This window comes from Pararge aegeria, chromosome Z (assembly GCF_905163445.1).
Source record: "Pararge aegeria chromosome Z, ilParAegt1.1, whole genome shotgun sequence".
NCBI lineage: Eukaryota > Metazoa > Arthropoda > Insecta > Lepidoptera > Nymphalidae > Pararge > Pararge aegeria.
Genome location: NC_053208.1, coordinates 18,682,210 through 18,696,001, shown reverse-complemented (window position 1 = coordinate 18,696,001; position 13,792 = coordinate 18,682,210). Strand labels below are relative to the sequence as shown.

Below are 13,792 nucleotides of genomic sequence, written 5' to 3'. Positions count from 1 at the left end.
CAGAATTAATGATAAAAAAGTCAGCCAAGCGCGAGTTAAATAACCTCGACAACTAATTCTGTATCTTGCAAGAAAACTTTTTTGAAAAGAATTTGTTTGGTTATCTTATTATTTGTACACCTCATAACAAAACCTACTTACTACTTAATTATTTTATAACTAAATCTTCTTGCCATGGATTATGGCTTATTTCTAATGACTTTATTTTTCACTTTGAAACTTTCTTCATCATCGAAGTTAATTTACTTTAACTTAACTTACGTCTTCATCATTAAATCAACTGAAATCCTTTCAGAGGGATAAAGATGAATGGATGGATGTTTTAAAGATGTTTATTGATTGTGATAAAGAAGATTCGATTGAATTGCACATATTAGACTCTGATTGGAGACACGGTCACAAAAACACTATCTTTATCCACCATATATTAATATTCCTAACATGATATTACGTCAAGATGCTTCAATGGTGACCTCACACCGATAAACGCTACGTTGGTAGATCCCCGACCATTTGGGCAGGTGACATAAAACGAGTTGCAGGGAGCTGCTGAACCCAAGCGGCTCAAGACCGTGGCATATGTAACTCCCTACCTACCTAAAACCTATGTCCAGCTGTGGACGTCCATTCTTTTCTATTTTAAGTTCAGCTCTAAGCATGATTTATTTTTATTTTATATTATTTTTAAGTGATTCGAATTTAAAGAAAAACTTACCTTTTCATATTTTGCAAAAGAAACATGATATGTGAGCTCAGTAACGTCACATTAAAATAAGGGGCCCGTTTCGGTTAAAATAAAGTTGCAATACTGTTCGGTTTTTCATTCGGACTGAAAGTCGAAGCCGGCATAGGCTAGCCGGTGGTTTACTACAGATAGACATACATACAGACAACCACGAGTTCCGTTCTTCGTTGTAATATAAGTAACCCTAAAAAGGAGCAAATAGTTATTCGTCAAGTGAAAACAAAAGTAATGGCGTAAATGTAAATATCATGATCGTAATAAAGATAAATATAGTATACGACGAAATTATAGATACATAATCATGTCGTGATAAAGATGATGTAAGGAAACGCTCAATATACTCACACGAGCCGTGTGTTTTAGCTACTCTTTGCGCACGGACAAACCTTCTCTTGATGGGTTCAAATACTCGCAACGTCTACGAGATAATTTAAGTTGCCTGACTACTTCGCTCCGTATCCGTTATCCATACTGTCCCGCCGGTCGGAACTCAGTCGCTAACGCACCGCGAGACGTTTTGCACATTGCTACTGCCTAGTATTCAAATATTTTCGTGAGTACATCTTTCTTTAGCACCTTGTCGTCCATTGAATGTTTCTTTCACTCTGATGCTATTTATTTCCTTACTTTGAAAGTTCTTTTCGATAGCAGAACAATATCTTGTTTAGATTGGTTATGAATTGAATATTCAAGCACGCCGGTGGCAGTGATTTACATGAATTACCAATTTACCGCTCAGTTTTAACCAACATTCAATAACAATTTTCCTTCTGTGTCTAATTTATATTTATATAGAATATTTAATGAATAGCCAATAACGATTAGATATGGGAGGTCCAATTTTTTCTATAGTTGGAATTATAAAAGTATAGAATGATGAATAAAGTGGAAATACTTCTTAAGGCGAACTTTGATTGGATTCATTTCGTTTCATTCTCTTCAATAATAATTAAAAACTAAGTGCATTTTTAGTACAATTCTCAATACTTTTTTTTAATTTTCAATAAACTCTCAAATAAGGTGCAAGTTATTCCTTTGATATAACTTTTTTCATTGCACATTTAAGTATTTTTTGCTATATAATAGGGAATGTTCTCGAAGTTTGCCTAACTACTGGAAAAAGCTGGGAAGTGCTGAGGTAGTTATTAATTACTACCCTCGAAAAAGGCATGTTAACGAGAAGTGATCGTACAATGTAAAATAGATACACGACACGTGAACCAGTCACTTATTTTTTACTTTTAAAGCCAGTTTTGCTAAAGAATTTTAGCTTTTTCTCCTTTCAGTTTGTTAGTGTTAAATTTAAGTATAATAAATATAGATTTAGATAATTACCAACGCCCAATAAACTAAGTTTGTTAATCCTACCTATTGTTTAAAATAACTGATTATTTTAAACAAAAGGGAGGTCTAGGTAGGCACGTGCTCGAAATGTTAAGGTGATCAATGGAAACATAAAACTAATGAAGGCGTCACAATATTTCGATTTTATTTTTTAGCAGCTAAAAGATGGGTCTCGAAATCAAGTCTGTCCTGGTAGTAGATGGTGTAGGTCCCAGATGCGCAGAGATTCTAAACTCACATAACATCAAAGTAACTACAAAGGCGAAGATAACCAAAGAGGAGCTATTAAAGGAAATTCCTGTAAGTGAAAAATACCTTAATAGTGCTATATCACATAATATGACATAAGTACAAACTAAGGCCTCGTTGTAAGGAAAAATCTTTTCCTTTTAACGATGTTAATCCACTCATGATATAAATAATAATAATAATATTATATTGGAAATACTATTGGTGTATACATACAAAAGTTTAGGTTTTAGATGAAGTTTGTTTTTGTAATAGACCTTAGGACAAACTACCTAGCTACTTGGCTATAGAATGCCCTGGCCCAAATTTCATCAAAACATCATCATCGATAGCCTGTACAGGTACAGAAGGATTTGCCCATAATCACCACGCTGGGCAGACGGGTTGGTGATCGCAGTAGATGATACTGGTAGCATAGAGGACGCTGATGTCCGTTCTCCGTTATTTTCCCTTAGTCGCCTCGTACGACAACATTATTCTGATTTGCCGTCACCACACTGCACGCCTTGCTTTCCAACAATACTTGTCAACCGCTTCTCTCGGTCAGTATTTACGCTAAAAGTAATTTCTAAATTATTGTCCTATTTGTAGAATCACGAGGCTTTAGTAGTGAGGTCTGCGTCCCAAGTGACTAAGGAAGTTTTGGAGGCAGGCACTAAACTGAAGGTTGTAGGACGTGCAGGCGCCGGTGTCGACAATATCGACGTTGAAGCTGCTGGAGCAAAGGGAATTGGAGTTATCAAGTAAGATTTTCTAATTCAAATATTTTACAACTGCCACAGTCTTTAAGCCGAATAGTTATAATTAGCTGTAGGACCCGACTTCGTCTACGTTTGTTTGGGTTTCAAAACGATTAGTGTTCATGCCTGGCAGCTGTCAGAGAACTTTTTTCCTCTATCAACAATAATATTGACCAGATCTTCACGAAATCTTGCAAAAATCTTTAACGTACAGACACGAGTAGTCTAAGATTTTATTATAGGTATTGGTCTATAGATTTGTTCTATCCGTCTCTCTCCGCCTGTACTGTTGGTAACTGGGTATTCGAATTCGGCGCAGTGTTACTTGAACCTCAACCATCTCGAGTAAGTAGGATCTTTAGAAAATGATTTCATTTCGAAACTCTCTTCTTATTTCTTAAAATTTTATCTGTTACTTACTTTGATACAAATTATATGTCCTACCCACCCACTATTTCGTCAGGTTTTACGTAATTTGCTTCAATCTTTGTGACACTTATTCCTGACTTCCATTTAAATTGTAACAGTGCTGATAAGATTTGTAGGTAAGCATTTGACCTTCTCGTAACGCAGTCAATGCACTCTTATCAAACTTGCGTGTAGGTAAATAATATTTACTTATACGATTTGAATCGTAAAATAATAAAAACGTGATTAAAATATTATTATTTTAAAAAATCACGTAATTTCAGTTTTTTTTTTTGTTTCCGAAAGCATTCAGAGTAATTCTATTTAAAACAAATATAAGTAATGAAATCATGAAAGATGGATGGCTGGGTGGTATAATTAATATAATAGGGATTATTTAGCGTTATCTTTATACGATGATTCATCTGTTCTCGAATGTTCGGAATGCAAAGTAATGCATGCAAACTCATAATTTTATTACAAATGTTCTCATTAAAAGCACGTTTTTTATAATTTCTAGTGCGCCAGGTGCCAACGCCTTGAGTGCTTGCGAATTGACTTGCGGTCTCACTTTGGCGCTGGCGCGACACATCGTTCCAGCTGCTGCCGCTTTAAAAGATGGCCGATGGGAGCGCGCTCAATACACGGGCACTGAGGTGTTTGGCAAGACCTTAGCTGTTCTTGGACTGGGTCGCGTTGGCAGGGAAGTTGCAGTCCGTATGAACGCATTCGGAATGAAGGTTCGTTATAGCTTCTAAATGTCAAAGTCATAGTTTTAATTATAAAATAGTAATAATTGACGTACCAATTAGATAACGCACCTGATGTAGTAGGCCGAAAACCAACCTATAAACATAGCAACACTTCGCGCATGCTTGGAAGACGTTTTTCAAAATACGAGTGCCTGAGGCTTCCTCCCTGGCGCAGCGGTAAGCTCTGTTCCCGATAGGGGCAATATGAGAATGTTTAATACATATATGAATTTTTCGGTCGTAGCGAGTTATCACCCTACCGACGAAGACGTGCTGTTAAACGATTTAGCGTTCCGGTACGATGTCGAATATGAACCGATTAGGCGTATTTGTTAATACAACTGCCATACTTCATAACAGGTTAGCCCGCTAGGCTACATAATCACTTACCATCTGGTGAGTTAACTAGACTAACTAACTGCAAGTTAGCTCATGTTAGTGTCATCAAAATAAGAAAAATTAAGTGTTACAGGTATCGCTTTTAAAGTGTACATACAAATTCTCCATTGTGGTGAGATGATGGTGATAACTGCAATCATTTTCTTGTATGTTACGATCACAGATTTGTAGACATACAGAACCCTCATTCAGCCATTATTGTAAGCAGTGCATGATGTCCAAAAACAGTGAAAACACCCCTCGCACGTCTCACTCCTCACCCGCGGGATGATGCTAGCTCACAAACTTTTCCCATTTTCCCAATTTTATAGTTCTCGTTTAAGGCATTAGAGGTAAAATAATTAGTGTCCACTGCTAACCGTCCTGTTCGTGAAACGTGTCCACGGTTTCTGTATGTTCCTAATTCTGTGGTCACGATATGCGCTGTTCTAGGGGGAGAGCCCCGGAGTCATTTCTTGGTTGGGTTAAGAATTCATGATTTAAATATCAACTAAATTCAGATCTGGTTGATGTAAATGTTCGGTCGCTTATTTTTATCACACTACTAGTTAAAATATATTGCTACGCGATTTATTATTCCCCTGCGCTCTTATTGATTTAGCGGGCTCCTGCCAGCTTTTTTTAAAGCAAGTTCGTTCCTTTTACATTTCCTTTTTTGAAAAATTTCAATATTGACCAAATGTAAGCGTAACGCAACTTGCGTCTGCGCTTGTGTGTTAGTTTGCGCCCTAAAGCGACCAATTTGATAACTCTACCTTGATGGAAGCATCACGACGTGTTCAACGCCTTGGTTTGGCTTTACACTTAGGCAGTTTACATGTTTTATTGACTATATATTCAGTTACCGTAAAAGATTATATCTCAAGTAAAGTTAAAATTAATAACTCAAAAATTTGTTGATTCCGTGCATTACCGTTGCTTGTAGTTACTATACCTCACTAACGGCTCTCGCTTTGACCGATAAGAACGCAGTAGCTTATGATAAAAGGACGCAGGAGTTCTTGGTCGGTTTTTAGATAAAAAAACGACAGAACACGTGAGTTCCTAGATGCGAAAGTATTTTTATAAATAACTCAATTTGCTTGTTGTAGGTAAATAAAGAAATATAAGTAGATTCCACAATTTATCTAAGATTTTTATGTTTTGCATGCGAATCAATCCACACTGAAACAATGGACGCACGGAAACCAGCGACTGTTAAAATCTTTCAGTGCTTCAAGTCGAAAAAATACATTGTTCTTGCAGATGCGAATAAAATATTTATAACTTACTGACTGTTAATTACGCACAAAGCCATCTGTGTCGCCTATTTTAACACTAATTATTAATACAAAAATTGATTAATGTACTCAGCTCTTGTTTTTTTAACGGCTTATAAATCTTAACTAAACACGAAAAGCATTTTGTGACGTAAGAAGGTACATTTAACCTCATTAGGACAACTGTATTTTACGACGTGTCAAATTATTGTTGGGTATAACGATTAGAATATAATATAATATCATAGAGTCACAATGCATTCAATGTTCGAATGATATAACTAAGTAACTATGATTAATAAAATATATGGCAGTATTTTTAAGGTCAATCCGGCATTCTAAAACCATTTTTTGGAGTTTTATAGCTTTTCGTCCGGTCAAAATAAGCATGGCAGTAGTACCATGCTTATTTTGACGGCCGATTGGCGCAGTGGGCAGCAACCCTGCTTTTGGAACCCATAGGTTGGTTTCGCACAATGGGAAAATGATTGTGTGATGAATTGAATGTTTTTCAGAGTATATCTGTAAATAATTAGTGTTTATTTATATTGTTCATAAAAAAATATTCATCAGCCATCTTGGTACCCATAACACTAGCAACGTTTAATTAAGGGCAATGTGTGTAATTTCTTAGTTTGTATATATTTTTTTCTGCAGCATTGTTCTAATGCTGTGTTCAGTCTGGCCGGCATGGTAGCCGGTGTAATAACAGGCAAATGACGCTTATAACCCGTAGGGTACCCTCAGGTTGATGGGCACAGGGCAGCACGTTGCAGGACCAGTTGCTTGCATGCCCTGCTATAGGTGATGGTTGCCACTTACCGTGGAGCATCTGCTTCACCTATGATTATAAAAAAATATATAATTCTAACAGGTTCTCAGCTATGACCCGTACGTACCAGTCGATGCATATGGAGAGGACTATGGTGTCCGCATGGAGCTTAACGAGATGTGGCCCCTCGCTGATTACATAACCCTTCATATGCCACTCAATGATTCAACTCGCAGTAAGTCTATTTTGTGTACTAGTTTTATGCACATCCGTGGCGCAGCGTTGAGTGTTGTGGATTTAAGTGTGAGGACAAAGGATCGATACCCGGCAAGGGCAGTTTGTAAATATTTTTGAATTTTCTAATCGAATCTGGTGGGAGACTTCGGTCGTGGTATCATCGTTCTGGTACGATGCCGCAAAGGAACCGTAGGGATAATATAACTGCCAACCCCTAACAGGTTAGTCTGTTATCATCTGACTGCTTCGTCCATTACCACCAGGTGAGATTGCAGTCAAGGGCTAACTTTAACCTTGTAGTGGAATATACTTACCGTAAAGAAATCTTTTCAAAAGCTTTCTTATACTGCCCTAGTGACATCAACATCTTAATAATGTCCCGGTGAGTACAGGCCTCCCCTTTATATATAGATATATAGGCCAGAGGCATCTAAAGTTCTGACCCACCCTGCTGCTCCAATATGGGTTGGTATACCAATTATTTCGTAATGTAAATGTGACTTTAATGATAATATACGAGAACGACTGTTTAACGTGCTCTCCTAGGTAGGGGGATGTCCAACGCTATTTCCAACCTGGGCTGTTCCTGAGAATTTCTTGTCAGATAAACCGAATGTCTTATAAATATTGGCCCTATCCGGGTATTGAACCCAAGACTTATAATCCTAAGTGGAACATGGTTACCACTGGTCCAACGGGACAGTAAATACTTACTAAAATATGGAAGTAAATCTTTTTACACGTATACTAATAAATTGATTAGGAATTGTTTTATTTCATCCTTATCTTTTATTATAGCTATTTTGGTCGCTAAGGGATTGCATTATCTAATAAATGTTTGTTGTAACCAACGCTAAAGATAGCCTGCGTGGAAATTTTAAGAAATTATATCTACAAGTATGAATAGATAAGTAATACGTTCCAAAATTGAATATGTGATGTCACAAATAAATATTTTCCAAATGTAATAAACTCTACTCTAATCTACTAGTATATCTGCTGTCAAGGGAATCAAATCTTTATTATAAAGATAGATATTAAATTGCACGCCTCATAAGCGAAGCGTTGAGGTTGTGCTCTACTCTCGACATTTCAAAAAAAGCAGTCTTCTCGAAACTGAAATTGATTTTTTGTTATTTATATTGCACTTACAGGTTAATTTGAGTACACTAATATCAAGTCTAATAATTTGTCAGGCACATAAAATACATTTCAATAACATTTTTTTTGTTTAACATAGTAAATAATAACATTAAACATAATCTTTTCTGGACGTCCGTGTATGGACGGGTGTATGTGGCATCAAAATTGGTCGAAAAAACGATCGTATCCGAATATTTTTTTTTTAATTAACTAAAGTAACACACGACATAATTTCTTAGTTAATATGAGCGTTCAATTCACTGTCGTTAAATTTCCATGTAATTATTCTAGCTAATATTAATTGTAACTTTCAATGTGCAATCATTATGACATTCCCGTCTTGTTTACAAAAAATGAATAATAATTAATATGAAAAAAAAATTTGTAATGAGCATTGAAAGTTTCAGTTAAAAAAAAATCATTTTTATTGTGAAAAAAATGAGATTATGAGGCGTGCACTTTTGGATTTTCCAAATTTTTTAATAATTGTACTTGAAAATTTAAATACTTAGTAACACATAAAAATAACCTAGAGGACCTAGGTTATTACCCGCTATTGTTGCTAAGTGCATTACAATATTATTTTGCGACTGAAGTTACCTTCAATGACTGAAAATCATTTAAATAGTCAGTATATAAATAAAATAATAACACAATAAGATACCTAGGTATTCATATTGCAAATGCAAGTGCATTTGCAATATGAATACCTAGGACTCTAAAAAAAACAGCTAAATAAACAAACAGATACACTTTTGTTTTTTTTTTTACACGCTTTTTTTTTTTGTTTGACATTACCTATTTATCCTGGAGATGTATACAGGATGTTTTTGTCATAGGATTTTATAAAATGGGAAGCCTAACTGGATTTAAGAAAACAAAACTTAAAAACGTGTATTTAAGATAAAAATACATTAAAACTAGTTATGATATAAACGTAATAGGTAATAGGTAAATTAATATAACAAGATCGTGCAGATAATAACAATGAGAATTTTTTTTCTAGACTTTGTCGACGCTAAGGTCTTGAAGCAATGCAAAAAAGGCGTGAAAATCATTAATGTAGGCAGAGGCGGCCTAATTCAAGAGCGTGATTTACTAGACGCACTGCAATCTGGACAGGTAATATGGGTACAACCTTCACATTGAAAGCTAGAAATTGAAACCGAAATTTTGGTTCGTAGGATTTCAAGACCTTCACATACCATACCGACTCAATACCAACTAGTGGAGTTTACGAAAGTTTAACGTCAGATTACGAGAGTTTTTTTACAAAATTAGAGCATGGAAGTAAAAACAGTAATAATAATCGACGAGTCGGCAACTCGTGTCTACACTTCGAACAAACCAAAGCCTTGTCGACATCGACGTTACCAACTCGTTGTATACGCCTTTCCGACTCGTCTTCATTGCGCTTAAAACGCGCTATATTTGGTACGAGTAATAGTTAATGCCGAGCCGGTGAATCAGTCAACCAATAATTGAAAATATATAAACTTTTAATTTAGAAACCCTCGAATTTTAATATCGTATCATCATCTAGTCAAGCCCTTTCATTTCATACCCACATTAAGTTGTGAAAAAAAATGTTATTCGTCATTTAGTGGCCATCTTGGATTTGAAATTTATCATACTTAGTTTAGTATTCTACTAGACAATCATTTGATACCCATATTGTAAAAAAATATGTAAACCGCCATTTTAGTGACGGCGGCCATCTTGGAACGATTTTCATTAAAAATAGCTAAGAACAATACTACTAATTAATTATACAGGAGTGTTAAGTTCATAAATAAGCGAAGACCTTTAGGACACTACGTAAAATACAAGTTTAAAGCGTAATGTGATTATCTTCAGTCTACATGATTATTATGTATTACAAAACTAGTAGGAATGCAAGAGTCTAGACATATAGGTACTTACGCAGCTCTGAATAATTATGCATGAGACTCATGAATTTTTCGAAATAACCATATTCTAGATATCGCGTGCAATGTCTATTTCAACGGGTTTATAATTACATTGCATTGAACAAGTATTGCTATTATAGGTCAAAGCCGGCCGGCTTTGCGGTAACACGATAGTATTAATCGTTCCGAGAGGTCGTAGCCAATATAATTTCAGTGCTTGATAGCAGCTAGAATTGTATGTTCTAATTGTAGTTTGTGTAAAAAATTGAGGTTTCTCTTTTGAATATGATAGATCTGACCTACCAACTGAATCTGAATTTATTCATCTAGGTACTACACGCAATTCATGTCGTAAACCAGGTGTGCCTAGTAGTACGTACAACTTAAAACTCGCCAGATAAAAGATATAGTGAAAGGAACCTCTGCCAGTTTGGTTTCATATTGAAAAAATACATAAATAATGAGGTTAATTTTCATAAAATTACAGCGACAATGTAAATCAAAAATCATTCAATCAATGTAGATCTCCGCCACGCTTTTTATAGGCAAACTCTAAATGTGATATGTTTGTAAGAATCAATCAATTCAGCCAATTACAATAATTGCGATCAATGCTCTACTCATTGATCACAACTACGCTACGGTATCCTAATATAATCCTATGGTAAACTTTCATCAAACACTCAAACATAGCCAGCTATGCCATGCATTGTACGATTGTTTTTTTTTATTAATTAAGTATGAATTAAGTATATCTCATCTTGTCCTAATCCAAAGGTTGCCTGGCAGAGATCGCTACTAAGCGATAAGGCCGCCTTTTGTATTCTACTTTTGTCTTTGTATTTCTATTGTTTTTTTTTTCCTAACTTCATTGTGGTTTACAAATAAAGAGTTAAATATTAAATAATAAATTATAATACAAAGGTATCAATTTGTCAAGCCATATCGGTAAATTGGTAACGTTTTCTAAACCTCTTTACAAAATTTTCAGGTTGGCGGTGCAGCTCTCGATGTGTTTGAAAAAGAACCGCCCACAGATCCATTGACGTTAGAAATTATCAAACATCCTAATGTATTAGCGTCGCCGCATCTTGGTAAATATAATTATAATATTTTAGCAGTTTGTAGTGATTTCGTACAAATTCTAAAAAGTTTCCCAATGAAATTATCATCAATCATCCAATATTTCACAAAACATCCCCCGAAAACTGGATCGCGTCAAAAGCCTGCGCTTGTTGGGGATTACAACCATATTATTATCATCCTGCGAATTTCTCTAAGACTATTAATAAGGACAGTCTTAATTTAAAGGTATAAACCCCAACTAACAGAGTATTCCGTCTCATTTTTCTGGTTTTCCCGCTTCTTTTAGTCACTTGTAGGTTGAATGCATCCTGGTTTCTCATTGAAACAAAATCTTCATTCTTCCCTCTACACGCTTCTAAATTTGACAATGATTCGGAATGATAGTGAGAACGCGTAAACAAGCAGGAGGTAACTGCATTTACCTTAAATACAACATTTCTTTTTCTAAGTCATCATCATCATCATCATTACCTATCACATCATCATCATCACATCAACCCATTACTGGCCCAACAACCTACAAGGCCCATTACAGAGCACAGATCTACTCACACAATGAGAAGGGATTAAGGCCGTTGTCCACCACGCTGGCCTAGTGCGGATTGGTGTAAACACCTTTGAGAAAGTTATGTAGAACTCTCAGGCATGCAGGTTTCCTCACGTTGTTTTCTTTCACCGTTGAAGAAAGTGGTATTTTAATTACTTAAATAAACATTTAAAGTAATAAATTCCATTTAAAGTAAACAACATTTAAAGTATTAAAAAAGTAATTACTAAGTCAACCTCCTAATATGACAACTTTGAGATGCTATTTTTAAAAATTCCCTGCATTTGCTGCCCTGACACTTTTCTTTACACTCTCTTTAATAATCTGTCTCCTTCCTATGATCATATTATTGTTATGGAGGATGTAAATACCTCTTTATTTAGAAATAACTTTAATTTGTCTCTCTGATTCCTCGTCAATTAACTTAAAAATTCTTACACTTATTGCGACACCTTTTATCTTCAAATGAATTACACATGTGTTGAATATATTTGCAGTACAAAACCGAGGTTTGTGCAAATCTCTATCCCCATATCTAGCAGTGGACGTTTATCGGTAGAAATAATGGTAGTAATTATTATTTAGACAATATATAACGCATAGACAAATAAAGCTGCAATGTTGCAAGTTTGGAGCAGTTTTTGCTTGCAGTTGTTTGTAATGAAGTGAAGTGAAGTGTTTTCGGAGAGTCGATTCTGTGCTTCTGACATAGATAACTTTTCATTATTTTCATAATATAAGAATATATCATACTTAATCTAACATAATGATAAGAAACTCATACTCTAGATAACATAACTTTTCAGGTGCATCTACAAAAGAAGCTCAAGTCCGAGTTGGAGAGGAGATCGCAGAGCAACTTGTGAACCTGGTCAAACCTGGCACCTACCTAACACCCCTCGCAGAAGTAACACGCATTTTGAAAAAAGCCTAGTGTGTCATTCCAGTCTGGGCGATATTCTTATAAATAAGTTTAAGTTATCTTTTATAATACTATGTTAAGTATTACAAGATTTTTTTAATTGCTACTGCGAAAATCGCTGGATGATTTTGACGCGCATCGCATTTTTCGTTTTCACAGACAAATAAATTATAAGAAACTCAAAACGCAAGTGACCTGCGCGACTGCTTATATTTAATAGTTTTTGTTTATAATGCTTTTTTAAGTTACTTTTTTTATGTTATGATTCTTTAAGTTTGTCACAAAGTGTCGTTTTGTTATACCTATTGCTAATAAAGTTGCATTTTCAGTACAGTCTGAATACGTATTAAGAGGTTAACACTGGGATTCGAAAACATTAATTTCACAGTGCATACGAATGCGCGGTATTGATCTAATAATATCATGTTCAATAACTAAAGATTTTAACTAAGTTTTTAATGGTTAATCTACAGATTTTAGTATGAAAACGGTTACATATACGTAATTATTATTAATTATTAGTCTAAGCACGGATTGTGGTCACGACACGGACAGAATTAAACTACCCGCATTTTTGTTGAAGGCATTTGACGAATTCAGATTCCAGTTTACTCGCTAGCTTAAAACCTCGCGATTCAAATTTTTGTGAAACGAAACCGGCTAATCAGAATTTATCATGCCGGCCGTGACATTAAACTTGTGATCAGGATTCATGCATGAAATTATTATCGTAGAATATCCGTTTTTCATTAAAATTAATTATTCTCATCATTATATGACCCATACTGTGTGTTCGGAATTTCGGATGCATTGTGAAAACAACATAGTAATGTAACCAATGTTTTTATATACTTAGTTTATAGGTGTTATCGTTTTATAAAAGCTTGAAGAACCTTGCTTACTTAAAAATTCAGCTGCACATAAGTACCTACTCTCACTTTTTGCTAAATAAAAAAGTATTAAAACATAAATTAGTCGTTTTAATAACTTCACACAATATTTCATCTAACTACGAAAGTAAAATCAAAGGCGTCGAATCTTTAAAACAGATTTCAGGGATCTGTACCCAAATGGTAAAAAATTACTGGGAGATTTGGGAGACGAGCGTTTGTCAGGCAATCATATTTGAGCAAACCGAACAGTTTGATGAAGAGGGTAGGTAGGTACGTATCAACAGGTCATTGCTAATTTAGCCCTTGACTGCTGCTGACCGGCTTTGTCGGTAGACTGGAAGTATCTACCCACGGCCGAAGCCGAGGATATCAAATAATAGAAAACC

General features: G+C 35.2%; 1 protein-coding gene across 3 annotated transcripts; it reads left to right on the top strand.

The window, feature by feature from the left end:
- Positions 1–1,170: 1,170 nt before the first annotated feature.
- Positions 1,171–13,481, top strand: LOC120636210 (D-3-phosphoglycerate dehydrogenase). 3 transcript variants are annotated; one of them, XM_039907573.1, is made up of 8 exons: positions 1,171–1,298; positions 2,248–2,389; positions 2,930–3,081; positions 4,007–4,226; positions 6,771–6,903; positions 9,055–9,170; positions 10,950–11,052; positions 12,398–13,481. In XM_039907573.1, exons 2-8 carry the CDS (start codon positions 2,255–2,257, stop codon positions 12,523–12,525), a joined length of 987 nt encoding a protein of 328 aa, XP_039763507.1. In that variant the 5' UTR covers positions 1,171–1,298; positions 2,248–2,254; the 3' UTR covers positions 12,526–13,481. The 3 variants fall into 3 exon arrangements, with proteins under 3 accessions (XP_039763507.1, XP_039763505.1, XP_039763508.1); XM_039907571.1 differs by having other exon boundaries at positions 1,181–1,298; positions 2,245–2,389; XM_039907574.1 differs by lacking the exon at positions 1,171–1,298 and adding an exon at positions 1,965–2,034 and having other exon boundaries at positions 2,245–2,389.
- The last annotated feature ends 311 nt before the right edge of the window (positions 13,482–13,792 follow it).

Excerpts from the sequence above, each read along its gene's own strand:
- LOC120636210 (XM_039907573.1), top strand. The coding sequence starts at position 2,255 with ATGGGTCTCGAAATCAAGTCTGTCCTGGTAGTAGATGGTGTAGGTCCC. Across the intron at positions 4,227-6,770 it reads TGAACGCATTCGGAATGAAG|GTTCTCAGCTATGACCCGTA; the intron begins GTTCGTTATAGC and ends TAATTCTAACAG. Across the intron at positions 9,171-10,949 it reads ACGCACTGCAATCTGGACAG|GTTGGCGGTGCAGCTCTCGA; the intron begins GTAATATGGGTA and ends CAAAATTTTCAG.